The sequence below is a fragment of the Salvia splendens genome, chromosome 2 (assembly GCF_004379255.2).
Source record: "Salvia splendens isolate huo1 chromosome 2, SspV2, whole genome shotgun sequence".
NCBI lineage: Eukaryota > Viridiplantae > Streptophyta > Magnoliopsida > Lamiales > Lamiaceae > Salvia > Salvia splendens.
The window spans coordinates 18361561-18386820 of record NC_056033.1 but is presented as its reverse complement, the minus strand read 5'-3'; the positions used below and the strand labels follow the sequence as shown (position 1 = coordinate 18386820).

Below are 25260 nucleotides of genomic sequence, written 5' to 3'. Positions count from 1 at the left end.
CTTTTTTCTCTTCATGCTTATAGATTTAGTTCCACTCATGTTTTTTAAATCTCTCGAGTATTTGTCATGGTGGAAATTTTTTTTTTTGTCATTTTTTTTAAAATCTCATCATCTTTTTTTTATGGTGATTATCTGTTTTTATCTAAAACAGTTTTTGTTGTCTAGGACAATTAGTATGGTTAGATTTATTTATTAAGGTTGTTTATAATAAATATTCAAGACGATGGAGATGTAGAACTAGTATTTTTTTTTTCCTCAAACACCATCACGGCGGGGGTTAAGGCGGACCCCCAACCTGTATATATCAAAAATCACCAAAAGAACATACATCAGACGAGCCCAAAAGTGACTCGGTCCGCACGAGAGACATTGGATAATTTACATAATAATGAGAATTCGAGTTTATAGGAAGGAACCGTAATGGAGATTGAAGAAAGGGAAGAAAGAGGGAGAAGGAGAAGATGGTCATTCATATATTTTGTGAGATAAATAATAAGGAAAAGAAGAGAAAAATCTAATAAACACTTATTCTGAAAAATTCGCACGCTTCGATCCCATATTTTGAAAGTTCAGCGAATTTAATCTCAAATTTCGAAAGGTCAGCGAACTAAGACCCATATTCTGAAATTGTTAAAAGTTAAAAAGTTTTAAAATCTAATTTATTAACAAGTTTACATGGGTAGAATATTCTGAAAAAGTTTTGTAAAGTTTTTTATTCTACCTATATTCTAATAGCTATGCTTAGTAAAAAAAAGTCCTGTTAAATACATTTATAGTGCGTAATATTATCTCTGACGCACCAAGACGTAATTTCATGAAATAAAAATAATACTCCCACCAAGACGTAATATTAACATTTATAAGTTAATATCAATTCAACTATAAGGTAGTATAGTTGATGGACCCTAAAAGATATTATGAAATGTTACGGACTAAATTTGCTCATTTGAGATAGTTGATGTACTAAAAAAGATGTTCCCTAAAAAAATGGGATATAAGAAGATTTGCAAATTAAAATAATAAATGCGGGCTCTGTTTCTAGATAAGCTCATATGAGTATTTTTTGTTGTTGTTTGGTAGATAAGAAATGAGGTAGAAATGCTATCCCACCAAATTTGTGAGATACATATCCTTGTGTTTTGGGGAAAAAATAGTAGGCTTTGATGAGCCATAGGGGATAACGTACACAAGCATGATAGGTTAATTATGATACCAAAGACTTGGAAATAGTCAAATAGTCATATAAGTATCTACATCTAGGTATTACCAACTGATCAAACATGTCATAGTTAATTATCCTTAATTCACTAACCAGCTACCTTTATTATCTTAATTAGACTCCTTAATTATCATATTAAAAGCAAATAATTATTAACTATTATAGTTAATTACACTTAGAGAAATGATTTTTTAACATTATCAAATACTAATAAAATAATTTTGTGCGAATAGCTATTATCCTTTAATTAGATTATAACAAATAGTAGAAATTAAGTGTATATACGTATGTATATATACTATTACTAGTTATTACAATTTCAAATTTTAAACATTATTTATTATAGTAGTGAAAAAATAATTAAATGTGAATGACTATTATTATTTCTTGGATGATAACACTAAGAAATTACATATATAATATACATATATTCGTTTTATGACTTAGAATTTTAACAATTATATTTAATACTAATAAATTAATTAATGTGAATTACTATTACTATTTTGTTGGATGATAAAACTAGAAGTTAAGTATATGTATACATGGTGTCCTTTTTATGACTTGGAATTTTATTAATTATTTAATACTAACAAAATAATTTGATGCAAATAACTATTATCCTTTCATTAGATTATAACAAGTACTACAAATTAAGTATATATACATCGATAGAAATGTAATCAAATGCAAACTATAAATAGTCTACAAACTCCAAACTAAGATTTTGACCATTAGAAAATGTCAACAGATGACAAAATAATAGCTACAAAAAATATCAACAAAGTGTCAATCGGGTCAGGGCCGTCCTCCGCGTCCGCGCAATGCCGGAAACGCGACGCTGCTGCTGGGCGCTCGACGCTGTCGCCGCAGCAGCCCCGATTCCACCCGAAGACGTTGTCGACACTGGGCCGATTCTTGATTCATTTATATCCGATTCTTAATTCGGGTTGCTTCGATTTATTCGATTAGTAGGTTGATTACAGATTATGGTATATGGTGGTGTATGCAGTATGAACTCGGATTTGGGTGGATGAAGGTGGCTTCTACTCTCTTTTCTCTGAATTTGTTTCTTGGTCTCTGTCGGAACAAGTTTCATGTAGCGCCTTCCTCCTCCTCCTCCTCCTCTCAAACATGTAATTATTATCACGAGGTCACGAGGATCGCCCAAGCAACGGTGATAGGAGCCGTACACGAACCAACTCATGAAGAACTAAGGTTTTTCACGAGAGCTAGGGATTTTCGCGAGAACTAGGGTTGAATCGATGGTTGATTTTTATGTAAATCGCCGCCGCGAACTACGGTGGAATCACCGGCGAGAACCAGGGTTGAATCGCCGGCAAAAACTAGGGTGTTTTCCAAGTGAGAGAGATTGCAGAGATGGACGGCGATTGAATGAGGAATTGTGAAGAAATAGGCGTTGGTTCATTTGTTTTAATTTTGTTAAATCATTTTATGTTTTAATTTATTTTTGTAATAAATATTATTAACTTAAAATTTTTATTTTTTTAGTTTTGGGTTAATTAAATATTAGACATTAATAAAATATAATTATTAACTTAATCCGGTCGAAATCGAATTAAGATTCGTTGACTGTTAAATTTTAACAGTTCCGTCAAAATCAAATGTGACCCGTTTTTATTTGTGAGGGACCGAATAATTCAAAAGATAATGTTTTGGACCAAAATCGTAAAATCGCAATATGTTAAGGACCAAATTGAGCCTTTACTCTTAAGTATATATACATAATACATGTAGTCGTTTTTATGAATTAGAATTTTAATAATTATTTAATACTAATAAAATAATTTGATGCGAATAACTACTATTATTGCGTTGGATGATAATAATTAGAAATTAAGTGTACATACATGTAATCGTTTTTATGACTAATACTAAAATAATTTGATGCAAAGACTATTATCCTTTTATTAGATGATAACAAGTAGAAATTAAGTACTATATACGTACGTATATATACTAGTTTTGTATAATTTAGAATTTAAATGTTATTTAATAACAAAATATTTGGGTGCGAATGAGTATTACTATTTCGTTGGATGATATCACTAACAAATTAAGCACATCCATGTAGTTGTTTTTATGACTTAGAATTTTAATAATTATTTATACTAATGAAATAATTTGATGCGAATGAATATGATTCTTTCATTAGATGATACTCCCTCTGGCCCAAAGAAGATGACCCCTTCCTTGGCGGCACATGATTTTATGCAGCTCTATTTTGTGTGTTAAGTGGAGAGAGTAAAGTAATAGAGATGAAATAAAGTAGAGATAAAAGTGTTTCCATATTTAGCCGGGATAAATTAAAAAGGAAAGTGGGTTATCTTCAGTGACACGGGGGAAGTAACAGGTAGAAATTAAGTATATATGCTACGTGTATATACTAGTTTTTAACAATTTAGAATTTTAACAAAATATTTGAATGTGAATGACTATTACGATACTATTTATGGTAAGATGATACTAAGAAACTAAGTATACAGGGTTGCGTTAGCGTGCTAATCATCTTAATGTGCAACTTGCTAACTAAATCAACACATTATATTAAAAATGTCAACACAATAACATGAGTATGCCAATACATTATAGTCGGAGGTGCGTTATATTGCTAATCACCTTTAAATGTGCAAACTAGAAATAAACCATAGACATTAAATCTTCAAATCAAGGGTCATGGTCATTCAGATTCAAGTTATAAGTAACTTTTAAAAAACATCTCAAAACTTTAAATGCATATAATTATCTCAATTTAATTTGATATATTTTCACACAAAATATATCAAATTAAAGATAACATTGTAAGGATTCTAAATAGATCTCACTTGCATATGTTCCGATATCAAATTTTAAAAACAATTCTTGAATTTTCGTATTTTTCATGAAATAGTTTAATATCAACATAGCTATCATAATATGTCAACATAATAAGTGTAAAATGTCAGTTCGAAATTGTGTTGATATACTCAAGACATCGTATTGATATGTTTAATACAATATGGTGGTGTTCGGTTTCCAAGATAAAATAATGTCAAGATATAATATAGGATTGAGTTGTGAAATTATTTTAGTCAAAGAGAGTTAGCTATGACTAATTATCCCATGATTATCCATTTAGGATTGAGTTGTGGGATTGAATCTCATGAACCAAACACCCCTTATAATGACAATTTGATCTAAACCCCTAAATTTGGTAATTCTTCTTATCTTTTTAAATATACATAATAATAAAATAAAAATTACATGTGACATAGACCACTAGATCTCTAAAAATCATATGACCTCTAATTAGTTGTAGCTAGCAATTTAGGGAAAGTTAGCAATTGATACCTCCTCATATAATCATTTTTACGGCTTAGAATTTCAATAATTAGTTAATACTAATAAAATAACTTGATGTGAATAAATATTATCCTTTCATTAGAAGTAGAAATTAAGTATATATAGATAATATGTATTAGTTTTTTAAAATTTAAAATTTTAATTATTATATGCAAATTACCATTACAATTTTGTTTGATGATAACACTTAGAAATTAAGTATATATACATGTGGTTGTTATTATAAAGAAACATAATAACTATTTAATATTAATAAAATAATTTGATACGAATGACAATTATTTTTTCATTGGATGATAATATTAAGAAACTATGTATAATGCATGTAGTCGTTTTTATAAATTAATAAGAAAATAATGTATACCTGTTTGTGTTGTACGTAGAGTCAAACTCCACAATATTACCAAACATATGGTAATTCCTCTTCATCAAACCATCGCACCAAAAGAGAGCAACCAACTGGTTACTAGCGTTAACTTCATAGTGATATGTGAACGCCTCAGACAGGTCCTTCTTCTTAGCCATATCATCCAACACGATATGTACATCGAACCCATGTGCGTATGCTTTGTTGTCTCGAGAAGCGTTCCTGATATCCCTGACAGTGCAACCAACAAGTTCAAACCCACTGAGAATTTCCTTCAACACCTTAAATGTTGATGCTTAACATCAACCATATAATGGTTATGAACCTCGTTGAACTCCTGAATAATATAACCTGGAAGTCCTCCTTCGGAGAAGAACTTGAACGATATACTCGCTTTACAACCACAACATTTGGATAACCATCTGCGTTTCATAGAAAAACCAGAACGTGCATTTAATTGGTCATCCTCGTTTGACTTCTTGCTGCCTTCCCTATTGCATACAACATAATACCAAGTAGTAACACTGTCCGTCTTCCTTATTCCTTGTTTGCGCATATCAAATCCAACCGAGCAGGCATACACATCTAAAACGCGAAAGCGAAATCTAGTGATTGGAACTTTTGGCCGACGACGGGCTTCAATTCTGGAGAACATTCAGGTACAACCAACACTGTATACAATCACAACAAAAACATCTCAGAAAAATATACATTACAGTACACAAATCGTCCATTACTGAGTAAATAAAATACATTACACTGAAATATTTGTACATTATATTTATCAGTTAATACTACTCCCTAGCCGAGATGATAACTAAACCCTAGAGGAATGGCGGGCCTAGTGATCGTGACTTTTTTCTCTTGGATTCAAGTTATATGAAAGAGATAACTGAACCGGATGGATCAGTTAGCAAATGTCTTTGCCACTAGATCAAGTTGATCTCGCTATCGCACGCCACCAATGTAATTTATAAACTCCCAATTTTGCACTACTTTAACAGTAAAGCGGCAAGTTCGGGGTCGATCCCACAGAGAAGCTAGTGTATCAAGTGTGTGAGTAGTGAACAGGGGTTGGCTGCTGCCACGCTTTAACTTGAGAGTTTTTAACTACTGATTTTTACTCTAGACAGAATTTAAGTCACTAACTTGATCAAGAAAATTTTAACCACTGGGTCAAGTGAATTTCAGACTGGAATGAAAATTAACTACGTGAAACAATAAACACCATGATGAAAACGAAAACAGCTTTGATTAAAACTAAAACTCAGAACAGTACAGTGTGAAATTTAAACTAAGCTAACACTTCGGAAATACGAAAGCAAGTAAAACCGGGGGGATCATAGCGGGAAACTTAAGAATACACCGACAGATATCAAGTATTCTGCAGCGCTCCTTCGATCGCCCTTTCTAACTAAGCGTTACTTTATCTAAGCTATCTAGAGAACCGAACTAGACTAGAGAGGTAAACTAAACTAAACTAAACTAAAGACGGAGAGTAAAGGATCTAATCTTTTTGTGTGATGGCGCATCCTCTATTTATAGGCTCGGCACGACTTCTAGCTGGATAACGATCTTGACAGGGAATATTCACTCATGCTGAGAGTGAGCAACTCATTGATTGCTACGTTATTTCCTTCTAGAATGACGACGCTTTTCCGTAACAGATTTGTGACTCAGCTCAGTCCTTGCGTCTCATATATCAGTACGTGTCCCCTTCTAGAACGTTGTCCTTGATAACAGAATGCTGCGCACCATCCAGCTCGTAGCCTCATGTGTCCTTCTTCTGGAAGCCTGTGGTCCCCTCCTTGCCTGCTTGGTTACTCCCCTTGATCAACTCCCCCGATTTCTGGCCTCTTTTCGCCTATTGTACTGGCTTGATCAGTTTGGCTTTGTTGCCTTGGTCAAGCGGCATTCCTACATATTTAACACTTGCTTTGCGCGATAAACCGATCAAGTAGAGTACATTTTACCCCTAAACCGATGCATAAAATGAGCCTTATCAAACTGCTCATACTTAAAACATACTTGTCCCCCAGTATAAAGAAAAAGAAAAGAAAAAGATAAGGCAAATTTCAGGCATGGTTTACTCATTTCAAGAAATTTAAAGAAAACGAAAAAGAAAACAAGACTCTAAATAAAAACTCATATTCACATAGATGCATTAGATCGAATAAATTTTCAACAATCATACCCGAGGTCGAGGTCAATCCATTTGCCAACAGCTTATGTTTTTTCCTTTTTGCTTTTACTTGATCAATGTGTCAGATCGTCAAGATTGCTCAATTTAAAAATCACTGTTGGATTCACTCAGTCACTAATTTCTCACCAGAGATGTTAGGACTGTTCACTCGGTATTGCCACAAATTTAATACCTCGAATCGGATTGCACAAGATAGTTCCTTAAGGTCTTTGTTTCGGGTGTAATGGGGCTTAAGGGTAGTGGTGTATCAAGGTAGGGTCCTAGGGGTTCTAAGTTTAAAAATGTAAACTGTAAAAAAAAGAAAAACACATGAGTCAAGAGACCAAAGATTTGAACTACTTATTTCGCCACTAGATATCCTACTTGGTCAAGTGGCGACTTCTAGCCTTGAACTTTTGGCTTATTTTTTCTAACTCCCGACTTATCGGGTCAGGTTACAACTTTTCCTGCCCTCTTTTTTCAAACTTTTCTCGATAACAACATTTTTTTGACTTGATTTCTAACTTGATCAACCTGATTGACTAACTCGCTCAACCCGGGTACCCTTTTATTTTTACTCTCTATCGTACTACCCCTTACTTTGAAATGACTCATCTCTCTGACCCTTTTTTTCCTCACATATTTAAAAAAAAGTATATGGATGTGAGTCTCGGTTATCAAAGAACGGGTAAAAATGTATGGGCTTAACTTAGCTAACTAGGGGGTGCCTTTCTTGACGAGGCTAGTTCGTGGAGCAAAAGAAGAAAAGGCTCAAAGGATTAAGTCCTAATGCCTTTAGTCCTTACTACCTGTGCAATTTTCATCTAAATATTAAAATTCAGCCTCTCGTAAAAATATTTTTCTTTTGTAAAAGTAGTAGAAAGTGTTCTACTTTGGCTTATAACTCACATATAGAAGGGCTTCACAATAAGTTTAAAAATTGAGCATTTCCATCATACTTACATCGTTCAAACTGATCAATTTTTTTTGCAATCAAGTTTCTATATGTAAACATACTGATTTCTTTTTCTAACTCTTCCCAAAGTAATCAAATCTTCCACTTATCCGATTTCATGCATATTGCCTATTTATTACTATCTGATATTTTGTATTTTAAAAAATTCTGACATGTATGACTTTTATTTTCTGGAACTAACCCTCCCCCTCCCACTGCATATGAACTCCTCCTCGATGGACTGGATGCAATGGAAAAAGGGTTAGGCAACGGCACAACAGAAACCAAGGAAAACTTCTCACACTTAGACCAGACACTGGGCTAAGTGTGAGGCAGTGCCAACAAACAAACATGCCTATCAAAACAGAAAAACAACAAACAAAACAGCCATTCAAAACCAATCCCAGTAATATACTGGGTAAATCTCTCCTCAACCCGGATAGTTTCCAGGGCTGGCTGGTGGAGTTTCTTACCGGTCTTTAGCCACTTCGTGGGCGTCACCCTCTGGTGGACCTCCTCAGCCCATTTGGGGTTCAAATTCCAGCATCCGCTGGAGAAGGTCCGTGGTTAACACCACAGTTTGTCTGGAATAGTCGATGGTTGGGGGCGCGGCAGGTCGTCCTTGTTGTATGTGGAATGTCCGGGCCCATCGGAGCTCTCTTCCCTCTGTATCACTGCCCTCTTCTCCTTCTTGTAGAGGGGCAGGATGGTTCGCATCAGAAATCTCAATGCCTTTGGTTGCGGGGCGCATCCTCTTTGGAGGAGGAAGAATAATCTCCTTCCCTTTTCTCTTCCTTTCAGCCTTCTGAAGGCTGTCCTCAACTGCCTCGGCCTCTTGGTTTATCGCCCCAACGGCTCCTTGGTTTTCCGGCTCCTCCGGCTCATCCAACAGCCGCCGCACTGCACGGGGCCTCTCCACCTCCTCCTCCTCCTCCGCCCTTTGCATGCTGGCCACCCCGACCTCCACTTACTTTATCAGCGTGTTGATCTCCATTCTGCGCGTCCGGCGGCGCAGCGGCTCCTCCTCCGTCTCCGGGACCGACTCATCCTCTGCCTGAGGAATGAAGCTCCATTCTGCCCCCCTTTTTGTAGTATTTCACTGGGGGGAGGCAGAAGGTCCTCCGTAGAATCGTCATCAATGTGCACAACCTCGATCGGTTGTGTCGGCCATAGGAGAGTAGGGGAGTTAGAGCCTCCGCCACTTGGTGGCGTCGGAGCGTTGGGAGCAGTCGTTCCTTCTGCATGTGGTGGCGGCACGGACAGTGCTTCTTCGGTCGGGACGGCAGTGGGCTGCGCTCCCCCTCTTCTTCAGACTCGTCCCCGCTATACTGTACAAGGGGGGCGACGGCCGTAGGTTCAGGGGTGCGAAGGGGGGCTTGTATTTGGAAGACAGATGGAGGAGGTCGGGGAGGATTTTAGGATGTGGAAGTTGTGGCTCGGTCATTTGACAGGGATATTCCAAGGTGGGCTTTCACGGTGGCGTAAACTGTCGCGATATCCATCTCGGAGGGTATACTCCGGAGGATTCTGGTCAGGCGCCGTTGGGCTTCTTCATCTACTTCGGGAGATGGAGCGGCGGCACTGGTTTGTGGTGGTGGTTGAGAAGATGGGCTAGGGCTTTCTACTTTGGCTCGGGGCGAGGTTCTCCGGTCCTCACTGCCGGCACCGGAACTGGAGGAGGAGGATTAGGTTGGGAGTTGTTCAAGCAACATTGCTTCTGGTAATGGTGGTAGGTTTTGGTGAAGAAGATGATGATTTCGGGCAAGGGTTTGAATCTTGAGCGGTATGGGAGAGCAAAGAAAATGTACTGTAGGCGATTCGGTTAAAAGTGATATCCGTATCTGAAAACTGCCTTTTATACCGATATTGCGGCTGTTGGGATCCTCTACGGTTGAGATCCCTGCGACTGTTCAGATCTTTGCGACTTTTCACGTACAAGCGCATCCTTTCAGAGTGCCAGCTGGCTTAGCTTCTCTGATACGCTTCCTTCCTCTCTCCAGGACGTTCTGTCCAATGCAGCAGTTGGCGTTCCTGACACCTTTCAGTGGTTGCGCACGTCATTTCATCACCTGCCCTGATCAACGAAAGTACTGTACTACCAATTAAATTTGAATTGCACTGATCAAGTGGACAATTAATTCCAGATGAAACTCAAATAGTTCTACTTGATCAGCTTCCGTCCTTACTTCCGACTTTTAATTTCTAAGAATTAAAAACTAACACACGAAAAACTATTTACACTAACTACCAAGGATTTGACCGAGTTCCCCTGGGATGTCACTTGATCAGTTTAATGGATTAAGAATTGTTGCTTGATCAAGCAGACTACCCACGAGTACCCGATCACTCCTTTTACCTGCTCACTGGGTTGGATTAAGCAGGATCAGTGGAATTTCTTCCACTGTGTCTGCTTCGGTCTTGTCTCTGTAGGGCTCAACCCGATGACTATTTACCACGAAGGAAGACGAATTGGGGGGTCTCCTGGGAGTATGTTTGCCTCCTGTGTGTGCACTGCCTTCATGGTACGAGGGTCCGCCCACTTTGAATTCCGCCGCCTGGGTAGCAGTTTGAGTTGACACTGGAAGAGTAGCTCTTTCTGCCCCACTATGAGCTCTTCCTTTCTCAAAGTGGGGTCGAGTCTGCGTTGTTGATCATGGTGGGGTGTTACTTCTTTTTCTATCCTGGCGGGATTCATGCACAAGTCTGGGTTAATCTCTGTTGTTTTCCACTTGACCACCTCTTGACCCAGTCTCAGTTCTTCCTTCAATTGTCCTCCCTATCCTTGCGGATTTGGTTTGACTAGTTTTTGGTACGTCTGGTTGGATAGGCTCTTGAGGGTAACTTGCAATGTAGGTAAAGACAATAGTTGCCTTGTAGGCGAGGGATTTTCCTGCAGAATTCTTCTCAATGTGGCGGCTTGGTCAGGTGGTTTTTCGATCCTTGCCGGCAGAGTGATCTCTTTTAGCTCAGCTGGTCGTGGCGGCTTATAGAAATCCATAATTGCCCTTTCGATGGCTTGATCATCCATTTCTCCAGTCATCGTTGCATCGAACCATTCAGCTGCTTCCTTCTTAAGTTGTTCGTCTTCAATGGAGTCAGTGGTCGATTTTTTGAAGAGTTCATTTCCTAGATACTTTTGCTCCCAAGGTCTGATAGTATCTACCGATTGTATGCTCTCACTGTCCTGTGGCTTTCTCACAGCTTTATCAATGTCGAATGTAAGTTGTTCTCCATTAAAACCCAACTTCATCATCCCATGGTGGACGTCGATGACTGTGCTGGCTGTAGATAGGAATGGCCTTCCCAAAATGGCTCCGGTAGACTCCTCTGCTCCTAGCTCTGTCATCTTCATGACGAAGAAGTCGGCGGGGTACTTGAATTTGTTGACCTTGACGATTTCATCTTCCAGAATTCCCTCTGAGTGAATGCAAGACCCGTCTGCTAGCGGTATCATCATACCGATTTTGACGAGCTTAGCTTCTCGTATATAGAATACGACATAATATTGATGGAAGCCCCTAGGTCGCACATTGCGTGCTCCATTTGAACGTCTCTGATGGAAATTGGGAGTGTGAACACTCCTGGGTCAGTCTTCTTTGGTGGAAGATCACTAGGTTGGATCACCACGGCTACATTTTCTGCTTCGACCATCCTTCCTTTCTCAGTGACTTGTTCAAGGGCACTGGACTCTCCTTCTTTTGCGAATTGATCAAAGGCGATGGACTCAGGGCATTCTTCATGATTGGGCCCGTTTGTGGGTGCTGGAGAACTCGCAGATGGGTTTTGGTAAACTTCTTCTGATTTTAGATATACTGCATTGACATTCTCTCGCCCAGGTGGTGGTTGTACCATAGCCAGAGTTTTTCCTTCATTTCCCCTCAGCTCGCCCAGTGACATGACGACCTGAGATAGCTGCTTTGTAAGCATATCTAGTGCATCCCTCTGTTCTCTCTGGGACTCTTGTATTTCTCGCATTGCATCGTGGGGATGATGTGGGATCATTACATCTCCTGGACCTTCATTTTGTTGTTTGTTATACCTCTGATTAAAACGACCTCCTCCATGGCCTTGTTGATAGTAGCCGGAAGGTCCATACTGTCCTTGCTGGTTTTGGGAAAAAATGATTCTGTTGGTTCCCTTGGAAATACTGGTTTCCTCTTTGGTACGGTGGAACATAATTTACCACTTGATTATTTGGCTATCTTCCCTGGCTGCTTGACTGAGGGCCTTGGTGTTGGTACCCCCAATTTCCGTCCTGTTGTTGGCTTGACCAGTTGGGCTGTCCTCCACTAGACCAGTTTCCTTGGGGTCCATTTGACCAACCTGCCTGACTTCCCTGCATTCTGTTCCCTCCAGTGTTTGGTCTATCCTGGATCCGAGTAGGCCAGTTGGGCTGCCCTTCAGAAGGTTGCATCTGCTGTGTCGAGGGCTGTGGTGGCTGGCTTTGATTTTGGTCAGTCTATCGAAAGTTTGGGTGATCTCTCCATGGGGCGTCTCTTTGCTTTCCCTGGATCCAGTTGCCATTTGCGTTCCAGTGGCCAACGGCATTTACTTGGGGCAACAGCTCTACCTCATGGGGGAATTCGCAATAGTAGTAGTGATGCTCTTCTGGCGGAGGCGGTGGCGGCGCATACTGCGTCTCTTTCGGTGCAGCTGGTGGAGGCGGTCTGGCTTTCTCCATTGCCTCAAGCAGCTTCTTCTCCATCTACTCAAATCGAGCCTCCAGCTTTTCGTCATTGCGTGCCTCGGCTGCGTGCACCGCACCCCTTCTGTACTGGCCACAGGACGTCTCGTACGAGTGTTTGGCCTCGATAAGCCTTTCCAGGATGTTTTTGGCTTGGCTGAATGGGGTCTTTGAGAAATCCCCTTGGGTTGCGAGGTTTAGATCATTCTTGCTATCGACTGTCAGTCCACCATAGAAGATCGAATAGATCTCCTGCTCCCCTAGCTTGCGGTTGGGGCATGCTTGAAGCAGCCCTTGGAATCTATCCCAATACTGGTCGAGGGGCTCATCGTACTCCTGTCTGGCTTCTGTAATCTCCCGCTTAAGGGCACTCGTTTTTGACGTTGGAAAGAAGCGATCAAGGAATATCATTCGGAATTCGGCCCATGTTTTGATGGACCCTTCTGGCAATCTCGATAGCCATACTCCAGCATCACCCTTCAAGACGAAGGGGATGGCCTTCAGCCTATAGTCCTCAGACGTAGATCCAGCCAGTATAGGCTGGATATCACAGTATCGGCAAAACTCATCCAAGAAGGCGTACGAACATTCTTTTGAAAGGCCGTAAAAATGGGACAAAACAGCCAGTACTCCTGACTTGATCGCGATAGTCCGCATCCCAGGAGTAACGGCGATGGCGTGTGTGAGCTCCTTCTCGCCATGAGCGTGCAGAGAGCCAATTCCTGAGTCGTCGGTGACGGGGGCCATCTCTGCTTCTGCTTGTTCAAGTGGTGGTGGTTTAGGTTGCGCCTTCTGCTCTCCTTCTACTTAGCTAGTCAGTTGATCAACGGCTACCGCTGCTGCTAGCGCGGCTCTGTAACGAGTGGTAACTACGCCGGCTTCCTGGACTCTCCAACGCGCGTTAGTTTCTCTGTATAAAAAGGGATAATTCCAGTGTTCACCACGTTGGTACCTCTCATCAACAGAAGAAAAAAAAATGAGAAAAGAAGGAAACAAAATTATATACACCTATGCGCTACACACAAACATAAAATAACACCATGCTTCCCCGGCAACGGCGCCATTTTGCCTGGCCTAACGATCGCGACTTTTTTCTCTTGGATTCAAGTTATAAGGAAGAGATAACTGAACCGGATGGATCAGTTAGCAAATGTTGTTGCCACTTGATCAAGTTGATCTCGCTATGTCACGCCACCTACGTAATTTATAAACTCCCAATTTTACACTACTTTAACAGTAAAGCGGCAAGTTCGGGGTCGATCCCACAGAGAAGCTAGTGTATCAAGTGTGTGAGTAGTGAACAAGGGGTTGGCTGCTGCCACGCTTTAATTTGGGAGTTTTTAACTACTAATTTTTACTCTAGACAGAATTTAAGTCACTAACTTGATCAAGGAAATTTTAACCACTGGGTCAAGTGAATTTCAGACTGGAATGAAAATTAACTACGTGAAACAGTAAACACCATGATGAAAACGAAAACAACTTTGATTAAAACTAAAACTCAGAACAGTACAACGTGAAATTTAAACTAAGCTAACACTTCGGAAATACGAAAGCAAGTAAAATCGGGGAGATCCTCGGCGGGAAACTTAAGAATACGCTGACAGATATCAAGTATTCTGCAGCGCTCCTTCGATCGCCCTTTCTAACTAAGCGTTACTTTATCTAAGCTATCTAGAGAACGGAACTAGACTAGAGAGCTAAACTAAACTAAACTAAAGACGGAAAGTAAAGGATCAGATCTTTTTGTGTGATTACGCATCCTCTATTTATAGGCTCGGCACGACTTCCAGCTGGATAACGATCTTGGCAGAGAATATTCGCTCATGCTGAGAGTGAGTGACTCATTGATTGCTACGTGCTTTCCTTCTAGAATGACGACGCTTTTCTGTAACAGATTCGTAACTCAGCTCCGTCCTTGCGTCTCATATAACAGCACGTGTCTCCTTCTAGAACGTTGTCCTTGATAACAGAATGCTGCGCACCATCCAGCTCATATCCTCATGTGTCCTTCTTCTGGAAGCCTGTGGTCCCCTCCTTGCCTGCTTGGTTACTCCCCTAGATCAACTCCCCCGATTTCTGGCCTCTTTTCGCCTATTGTACTTGCTTGATTAGTTTGGCTTTGTTGCCTTGGTCAAGCGGCATTCCTGCACATTTAACACTTGCTTTGCGCGATAAACCGATCAAGTAGCGTACATTTTACCTCTAAACCGATGTATGAAATGAGCCTTATCAATGAATGATTGAAACTGGTGGACTTTGGCGACGGTTGTGTTACTTACTACATACTACACCCTAGCCCCAAGAATTGCTAAACCCTTGGGGAATAAATTTAACTTGCGCCATACAATCAAAAACTGCCAATCTTAAATTACTCATGAAATTGAATAACACAACCAAACAAAAGATACAGTAAGTTTCTGCAATGAACGATTACTCCAAAAAATCGTTATTTAAGTGAACAAATCAGTTTAACAATCAATGGAGGAACAAATTAAATTACCTTCTTCCATTGTTGAAGAAAACGAAAACAATGACCGAGTGCTCCAAAAAACCGGTTTTTTACGAAAAAAAAATCGTTGAAAGTTTAGGGAGATTGTCTTCAACAGCGTTTGTCTTCAACGGAGAAAAAAGGATGAAAGTTTAGAGACAGAATAAAGATTGTATCGTGTAATTCCGTAACAAAAACCGTTGTATCTTTTGATGGAGAAAATTAAGCAACTTACCATAACCAACTCAATCGTGTATTCCAAAAATGACCTTTTCTAATTATTTAAACATCCCCCCCCCTCTCTCTCTCTCTCTATATATATATATATAGGGTTTTGATCCATGCAAAACCATTCTTAATACAAAAATGCAGAACCAAGCATACAAAAGTCATTTTTAGGTCATTGTAAGCTTATTTTTACGTCATTATAGTAAGGATGACATGAAATGATCTTAACATGACCTCAAACCCAAAGTTTATAATATGACCTAAAACTGCTTTACAATGACCCTCCGTGTTTTTGTTTAATTATTGACCATTGGATTGTCAAATCTCATGGTCAGGATTTGGTCTGGATTTTGTATTGAGATCAAGTTTTGTATTGATCATTTTCCTATATATATATATATATATTCCAAGTTATTACAGTTCATGTTCAATCGTATCTGACTCATGCTAATTTAGCAATCAAAAGCGTCACCCGCAAGTGTACGAGTTATGTAGCACGTGGCAAGTTGAAATTATCGATCCTCGAAGACTAAGTGCTCGAATGAATATTATGATGCAATTTCAAACACTATTTAGACTAATGAAAGGGTTTTGGTTTTGGTTTTTGTTATCTAAAGATGACAATTAACACTATTTAAACTAAATAACCAAATAAAGCAAATACGAAAAGGTTTTCACACAAAATAGGAAAAGTAGGGATATAGATCCGCTGATATGGATCAATGGTGTCACCTAGGGATTATGCTCATCTATTAGGACTCATGCATGGTTAGGAAGGTAGGGACAATTGGATAGACCCCCTCTCGGGTGCATCTAACACGTTGATCGGACTTTAATGATGGAGTCTCCTCCCAACACTTCAAATCCGACTCCCTAATTCTACGGACCCAATCCCTCTCTCTAGCTATGCATCTTTCGATCACATAAAACACATGGAGTTGTTGATTATTTAACAATCTAATCAAGCATTTCTCAATGACTAAAATTAGACATGAAGTATCAACTTGGCAATTAAGCAATTGGATAATGAGAGACCAATAAACAACAAAACCACACATGAGATAGAAAAACATAATTCAAATTCAACCCATAGATTCATACAACTTCACTACATCCATAATAAAAGTTTAGCTATTCATACCAAGAACATAAAATACAAAAGAAACAAAGGAAAACATGATGGAAATGGATACAAGAACTCCCTAAGATTGAATTGATGTTGGGAAGTGTCCTCTTCTTCTTCTTCTATTCTCTCTTGATCTTGCAGTTTTCGGAAGTTACCGCTCAAAATGTGTGAAATAGCCTTTATACTCGGAGTGAAAATTCAGGATCAACGGTTATGCGTATAAAACACCCGGCCGGGTGATCTGTAAGTGGAGAAACACCCGGCCTGGTCTTCTCTCTGGACCCCGTCACTCTGTCTCAAAACACCGGGCCAGGTTTTCCATGCAATGGAAAACACTCGGTCGGGTCTTCTTTGTGGAGTTAGTGTCGCTCGCTCCGTTTTGCCCATTGTAACCTGTTTTCACTTCAAAACTCCAACAAACTCATTACTTCATCTATTTGATGACTAAATGGGTGAAAAGCTATAATAAACACCTCAATTCACCAAAAACATGAGTTAATCATCTCTAAAACCATCCTAAACTATGAGTTTGTCAACTCCCCCAAACTTAAACATTTGTTTGTCCTCGAACAGGAAGAAAGAAGCAAGACTTACAAACTCATGTAGGAATGTGGAGTGTCATCATTACCTCAGTAGAAATAAAATAGAACAAGTATCAATGGCTTCGTACACATGTAAAGTAGTATGAAATATAGCCTCAAGTTACTATCATGTACTCAACCTTGCCAATTTGCCCTCACAAGGAGAAAATGCAATGTGCATTTTAGAAATTTCACTCACTCTCAAAGTGTATAAGCTCATGACATAACTCTCAAATCATCAAAACATGCATAGTTTACCATAAGCTTGCTCGAAATCTACACTCTCCTCTACTACGGTGTGATTAAAGATCCAAGGTCCGAAAGGTCTTTTCTATAGGTTGTAATGTAGGTTCTTTGGATAGGTGAGGTAATTTTTTTTGGCTAAAGTGACTTTAATCCTCGACATTAACTTGTTCAACTTCACCAACTTTCTTCCCCCATCTTAACTAGTTCTAGGCTTGCCTAGACTCTTCTCATCTATCAACATTCCACTTTTGTTTTTTACCTCTTTTTCAACCTTCAAGACACCCTTTTCAATAGAAGCAAATTATTCACTATTTCTCACTTTCATTTTTCTTTTCCTTTCCTTTTTTTTTCCTTTTTCTTCTTCTTTTTTTTCATGTTTTTCTACCTCAATAAGCTTCTATTTCATTTGCTAATTCCCCTTCAAACTTCCATTTCCTTTTGATTTTTCATAAAAGCACATAATAAATCCAACCCTTTGGTTTGTCAAAGAAAAGGTTCATTGGCTCAAAGTGGGCTAGCAAGGATTATTAACACCGTAACGGGTAAAAGTAAGATATGGCTAACAAGGATGGCCTAACATCCTCCCTTATCTCTATAACCACTATGTAGACTCAAGGAGATCGCGAGTAAATTCTAGAAACATGTGACATGCTTGAGATAAAACACACATTTAGGAACAATATAGGCTCAATTCTCACAAGGTCATTTTGGCAAAAGACAAGGCACCATGCAATTCACTTTAGGCAATTTGAAATGAAAAGTCACAAGTTACTTAGCCATATCAACAAGGTTTTTGAAAATTTGAATTTTTTTGCACAAAATCATCATTGGCAACTCCTCCAACATGTCTCACACTCATTCAAACTTCCATTTTTCTTTCACCCCACTATCATCCTACCTAAGGGAGATTATTCAACACAAAAGAAAACAAGAAAAACAAACCTAAAAAGAAAACAAAAACACAAAAACTAGTGGAACAAGGAAACATGGCAACATAAATAAAGAGTATGTGAAAGAGAGAGGGGTAAAAGAGGGAATCCACTAGACACCCCCCAAACTTATTCCAAGCAAAGCTAGGATAAGTTTGAAAGAGAGTGGATCTCCCATGGACCTTCATTGCGGAGGAGGATGCGGATGCTGCCACTGGCCACGGAATTCATCAAATCGGGCGTTGATGTTGGCCCATTGCGCATTGTTGAATTTAGTGAATTGGGTCCAGCTAGTCTCAAACTGGTTCCATTGCGATTCATTCCGGGCCCAATATTCCTCCTGGCGAAGCTCCCTCCGTGCCATTCTCTCATTGATCGAGCCGTAGTCCTCCTCTTCTCGCTCTTGGCGGTTTCGTGTCCTCCGAGTGCTTGTCCCGGCTCCATCGTCACCACGCGGCAGAATCTCTTCATCCTCACCTTCATCTTCATCTTCACCCGCATGCCCTATCATCAACTCGGGAGCCTCAGGAAACTCCACACGATCAAATTCTTTATACTCATCCGGATCAACCTCAATAAATCTCCTGTTTGGATATCGGGCTGTGATGGCTTGGTGGATTGGAGAGTTCATCTGCCAATTTCTTTTATCCACGGGCCCGTTGATGTACGTGTTGACGGGGTCCGAAAGAGGGAAGTGATCTTTCAACCTTTGCAACAAAAAGGCTCGGCCCCCATACTCTACTCCAAGATCATGTGATCGTCGGAGTGCTTCAATATCCATAACCGTGGACCCTAGATCTGGCTCAAATCCCCTTGTGTTCACACACAAGTGGCGCGCAATGGCGCCTACCACAGCACCGCAACATATAGTACCCGAGCTCCTCTTTGATGCCCGCTCCATGTTCTTCACAATGTAGTGGACCATGTTCATTGACCGTCCATGTACGAGGCACCATAGCAACAATAGTTCATCTTTCTGGACACTCCCTGTTTCAGTCCGTGCGAAGGGATGGTTGTTGCAAGCCTTTTGGATCAAACGAAGAACTGGATTCCGGATCATAGAGCTCTTGGCCCGAGCGGCCTTGAACCTCTCAGTCTCCGAGGTGATGTCGTTCCAGAATCTCCCATTCTTGAACTCCCTTGGCATATCAAATTCATCCGATGTAATCCCATAGATCTCCTTTAACTCCCCCATTGGTAGCTCATATTCCGTGTTCCTTAGGCGGAACTTGATGGCTGCAATAGCTCTCCCCCGCATCACCACCACCAACGTGGTCAAGAAATCCAACGGTGATGGGAAAGGATCTCCATCGTGAACATCCTATTAAGTTCTCCCACGTTGCACAGCTCAACAAAGCACTGAAGTAAGCCTAGGTTGTGTAGAAGGGCCCGACAAGGTTGCCTCGCAACCTTATAATCTTGTTTGGCCAGTACCTTCCAAGTTGCCCGCTCCTCTGCAGTTCTTAGAGTGACCGAACATCCAGCTGCTGTAAGGACCATCACTGTATCTACAAATGCAAAGCATTATCTTATAGTGTAACCAAAAACTTGCCATTTGAATCAATATTCACAAGGTAGCATATGGAGTACAACTAAGTGTAAGCATCACCCCCCATCATGTGCTTATATACCAACAATCAAATCATATAACAAAAGAAGCTAAGCACAACATCACAATTTAAGCTCAAAAGATGCACAAATTCATCATTAATCCTCATGCTTGCAGCCAAATTCTCTCCCAAAGCCCAATAAATCACAAGTATGAACAATTCAAACCAAAATAACACACAACTACACCATTCTTCCCATGATTTATCTTTCCACAAATGCACTCTTCATCAACATGAAACAAATAAGCTCAAATGTTCAACAAAGGAAAACTATCAACACATCCAACTTCACATTATGCAAGCAACTCATGAATTCTCACCCAATTCTAGCAATTCTACAACAAATTCAAACTAATCCTCAAAAACCCACAACAGTCAACAATAATCCATGGGTCAAGAAGATAAGAGGGAAAAATTCATACCTTTGGGGTTTAATTGAAGTTAATATTAAAAATTAGGTTTTGCCTTGTGCTCACCAAAAATTCACCGATTAATCGGTCAAAATGTGTAGAAGAGAGAGTAGAAGAGAGATTAGAGTGTAGAAGTGAGATTGGAAGGGAGGAATTGAGAGGAAACCACCGAAAAATCGATTTGTGGAGGTGAGGGTTTCGCGAGAAAGGGGCGCCGGGTTTTTCAGCCGGGTGTTCTGCGCGCAGGTGTATATATGAATGTTCAAAACACCCGACCGGGTGATTTGTAAAGTGGAAAACACCCGGCCGGGTTTTCATTCTGGACCCCGACTGTTTCTTCAAAACACCCGACCGGGTGATTTAGAAATTGGAAAACACCCGGTCAGGTTTTCTCTCTGGACTACCGACGGCTTCTTTAAAACACCCGGCCGGGTTTTCTGTGATATGGAAAACACCCGACCGGGTTTCTTCTCTGGATTCCAACCCATTTTTTTCTTTCACGCCGTTTTTCACCCATCAAAACCTATTTTCCTGTTCCAACACACTAAAAAACAAAAAAAAACATTGACTCAAATAAAATTGTACCTACTAGGGGTTGCCTCCCCCATAGCGCAATTGTTTAACGTCGTTTGCCCGACAGTCTTCAAGTTTAGCACTTATTTTCCAATCTCACTCGGATAATATCATCGGGGCTCGTCTTTGCTTTAGCGGTCAAATAGAGCTTGTATAGCCGCTTCTTCCACCAATTGGGCTTCGCATCTTTCCCAACAAAACTTCCTTTAGATCCTCCATTTGCCAATTTGGCCACCTTCTTCTTTTTCTCCCCCACACCTTGTTCATCCTCAAGTTTAAACAACCATAAATATCCCCTCCAAAAGTTTCTCAACCTCATCATCCTTAGCTTTCTCATGTGTCACTTGTATCAGCTTGCAATCTTCAACTTTCAAGGGCACCTCTTCCACTCTCTTGGATTCTTCCATTTCATGTCGTTTCATCTTGTCCAACATAGAGAGGATGACGGTCTTGTTTACATGCCTAAGGGTGAGTTCTCCCTTAGTGACATCAATTAGTGATTTCCCGGTTGCAAGGAAGGGTCTTCCAAGGATGAGAGGAACATTTAGATCTTCCTTCATATCCAAGACAACAAAGTCCATGGGGAAGATAAAATCATTCACCCTCACTAAGACATTCTCGAGGACTCCATTAGGGAACTTGATGGATTTATCCGCCATTTGAAGGGTGATGGTAGTCGGCTTCAAGACACCAAATTTCAATTTCCGGAAGAAACTTAGGGGCATGGGATTTATGCTTGCCCCCAAATCACATAAGGCCTTGGTTTGCCTATCATTCCCGATCACACAAGAAATATTGAAGCTCCCCGGATCCTTCATCTTTGCCGGCATCTTTTGTTGGATGATTGCACTACAATTCTCGGTCAAGCTCACGGTTTCATAATCAAGCAACTTCTTCTTCTTGGACATAATCTCCTTCAAAAACTTGAGATAGTCGGGCATTTGTTGGAGAGCCTCAATAAGAGGAATATTGAGGTGCACCCTCTTGAAGATCTCAAGGAATTTTGCAAACTTCTCATCTAACTTCTTCTTCTGCACCACTTGAGGGAAAGGAATTTTGACTTCCTCTGGCTTAGGTAGAACAATTGTCTCGGATTGAACCTCGGATGGCATATTAGGTGACTGCACCTCTATCTCCTCTTCTGGCACTTCCTTAGCTTCCACCTCGGGCATAAGAGGGCTCTCATAGCTAGTCCCACTCCTCTAGTAGATATCCTTGCAATCTTTCGGGTTTGGAATTGTAGTACTTGGAAATTGCCCCGGTTGATGTATTTTCCCAACGGCTTGGGAAATTTGACTTACTTGGTGCTCTAAGGCCCCCAATCTTGTATTGACCTCCATTACCGCTGTCTCAACTTTATCAATCCTCATAGTAGAGTGTGTCATGATCCCATCGGTCTTCTTCATGAGAGATTTTAGAAGCTCATTTGTGACATCACTCGAAGATCTTGAGGGGCTAGGTACATTGGTGGCCCCATTCGATGCTCCAAATCCGGGAGGTAGAGGTGGTTGGATAGCATTACTTGGATTTCCATATGAGAGGTTTGGATGCGCATTGAGGGGTGAACGATAGCCTTTATAATTACCACTGCCATTGTTAGGGCGATAATTGTTGAAATTTCTTTGGTTTCCTCCTTGATGGATGTAATTCACATTTTCAACGGTCGGTTGAGGCTCTCCAATGGGTGCTACCCCCGAACTAATGCTATCCACCTTTTGATTGAGAATCATTATTTGTTGGTTGAGGAGATTGAATACATCCAAATCCCCAACTGAAGCTACCGGCATTGAACTATCTCGGCCAGAGCTCTAACCCTTGCTAGTATATGCAAGCCTTTGAAGCATCTTCTTGCACTCATCGACCCCCTTGTCCAAGAATGATCCTCCCGAGCCAAAGTCTAATTGACTCTTGATAAAATCCGAGCATCCATTGTAGAAGAGGCTCACTTGATGGCCATGAGATAGTCCATGGTTGGGGCATTTCTTTAACAAGGCATTGAATCTCTCCCAAGCCTCGAACATAGACTCTTGACCATTCATTTTAAAGTGGGAGATCTCTGCTTGAAGGTTGGGAGTGGAGCTTAGAGGGAAGAACCGATCCAAAAACTTTTGGGCTAAGTCGTCCCAACTTGTAACCGAGTCCGGCTCAAGGTTATCAAACCAATCTCTAGCATATCCCGACAATGAGAATGGGAATAGCCTAAGCTTGATTGTATCGTCGGGAACCCCATTAAGCTTAGTTTTATTGGCAATCTCCAAGAATTTAGCTAAGTGCATATTAGGATCCTCCGTGGGCCTTCCTGAGAAAACATGTTACTCCACAAATTATATCAATCCCATCTTCAACTCAAAAGTGTTAGCATTCACCCTTGTATCATACGGTGGAATTGGGATATTGACGTTCCCAAATGCATCTCTAACTGGTGCCTCTCGCCTCCTTTCCTCCTCTCTTTCCCTTCTCATCTCCGCCATTTCTTGTTGCAGTTGGAGAATGATTTGATCTTGATTCGGAGGAGGTGGGGGTGGGCCTCCGTTGTTTCCATGTGGATTTTCCATTGGCTCAACTAGAGGTTGAGCTCTTGCTCTTCTCCTTCATCCTCATTTTCTTCTATTGGCATCTTCTATCTCTAAATTGATCGGCTCAAGGGGTAGACGCCTTAAACGCAGGATCATAAAAACCTACACAACACAAGAGAGGAAACAAATTCAAATTAGAGCTAAACTAGAAAACTAAACTAAATAAAGCAAGTAAAATGTCTAAACTAGTATTCTCTATCTTATCACAATATCAAACACAAAAGCAAATTTAGTCCCCAGTAACGGCGCCAAAAACTTGACTCATGCTAATTTAGGAATCAAAAGCATCACCCGCAAGTGTACGAGTTATATAGCACGTGGCAAGTTGAAATTATCGATCCTCGAAGACTAAGTGCTCGAATGAATACTATGATGCAATTTCAAATACTATTTAGACTAATGAAAGGGTTTTGGTTTTTGTTATCTAAAGATGACAATTAACACTATTTAAACTAAATAACCAAATAAAGCAAATATGAAAAGGTTTTCACACAAAATAGGAAAAGTAGGGATATGGATCAATGGTGTCACCTAGGGATTATGCTCATCTATTAGGACTCATGCATGGTTAGGAAGGTCGGGACAATTGGATAGACCCCCTCTAGGGTGCATCTAACACGTTGATCGGACTTTAATGATGGAGTCTCCTCCCAACACTTCAAATCCGACTCCCTAATTCTACGAACCCAAGCCCTCTCTCTAGCTATGCATCTTTCGATCACATAAAACGCATGGAGTTGTTGATTATTTAACAATCTAATCAAGCATTTCTCAATGACTAAAATTAGACATGAAGTATCAACTTGGCAATCAAGCAATTGATGTCCTCTTCCTTCTTCTATTCTCTCTTGATCTTGCAGTTTTGGGAAGTTTTCGGAAGATCCCGCTCAAAATGTGTGAAATAGCCTTTATACTCGGAGTGAAAATTCAGGATCAACGGTTACGCGTATAAAACACCCGGCCGGGTGATCCGCAAGTGGAGAAACACCCGGTCGGGTCTTCTCTCTAGACCCCGTCACTCTGTCTCAAAACACCCGGCCGGGTTTTCCGTGCAATGGAAAACACTCGGTCGGGTCTTCTTTCTGGAGTCAGCCTCGCTCGCTCCGTTTTGCCCATTTTAACCTATTTTCACTTCAAAACTCCAACAAACTCATTACTTCATCTATTTGATGACTAAATGGGTGAAAACCTATAATAAACACCTCAATTCACCAAAAACATGGGTTAATCACCTCTAAAACCATCCTAAACTATGAGTTTGTCAGTGTCATAGTTTACCCTTTTCTTCACCGCTTCTTTCATCCTTCCCTAATCCCAATTAACTGGACTTTCTATCCTTAGAAAGTGCGGTCGTGACACTAGCTTTATTATCTTAATTAGAATATCCACCCCTTGGGAAAGGGAGGAGGCCGTTGCCTGCCTACCTCCAAATGAAGGATTTGGGGTCTTACTTGTAGCCCTTCCTCATGTTCGAGAACTTTTCATTAAAATTATCGGCCTACCTCCAAATAAGGGTTTGGGGGTTGTGAAGAATGCTCAAATAGCTCAACACTTAGAAATTAGAGGGAAAGCTTTTAAATATGTGTTTAAATCCTGACCCTAGATTTGGTATTAGTTGATAGATTGTATCATAGCCGTTAGATCAACTATTAGTTGATGTTCTGTTTTTCCCTTTCCACAGTTGATATTAGGGCTCGTTTCAGAGCTGAGAGAGTAGTGA

General features: G+C 40.3%; 1 protein-coding gene and 1 non-coding gene across 2 annotated transcripts; one reads left to right on the top strand and one right to left on the bottom strand.

Moving 5' to 3' along the window:
• Positions 1–21239: 21239 nt before the first annotated feature.
• Positions 21240–22751, bottom strand: LOC121775307. Its single transcript, XM_042172384.1, has 2 exons — positions 22266–22751; positions 21240–22166 (listed from the first exon to the last, which is right to left on the bottom strand). The coding sequence occupies exons 1-2, from the start codon at positions 22749–22751 to the stop codon at positions 21240–21242; spliced, it is 1413 nt and encodes a 470-aa protein (XP_042028318.1).
• A 175-nt stretch (positions 22752–22926) lies between these two features.
• Positions 22927–23033, top strand: LOC121793211. The gene has a single exon (XR_006049049.1). It is a non-coding gene; the product is annotated as a small nucleolar RNA R71 (small nucleolar RNA).
• The last annotated feature ends 2227 nt before the right edge of the window (positions 23034–25260 follow it).

What these genes read in the sequence shown, in the direction of transcription:
- LOC121775307 (XM_042172384.1), bottom strand. Translation starts at nt 22,751, where the DNA reads ATGCCGGTAGCTTCAGTTGGGGATTTGGATGTATTCAATCTCCTCAAC. An exon ending in TGGGGGCCTTAGAGCACCAA is followed by an intron (nt 22,167 to 22,265) that starts GTAAGTCAAATT and finishes GATATCTACTAG; the next exon opens with AGGAGTGGGACTAGCTATGA.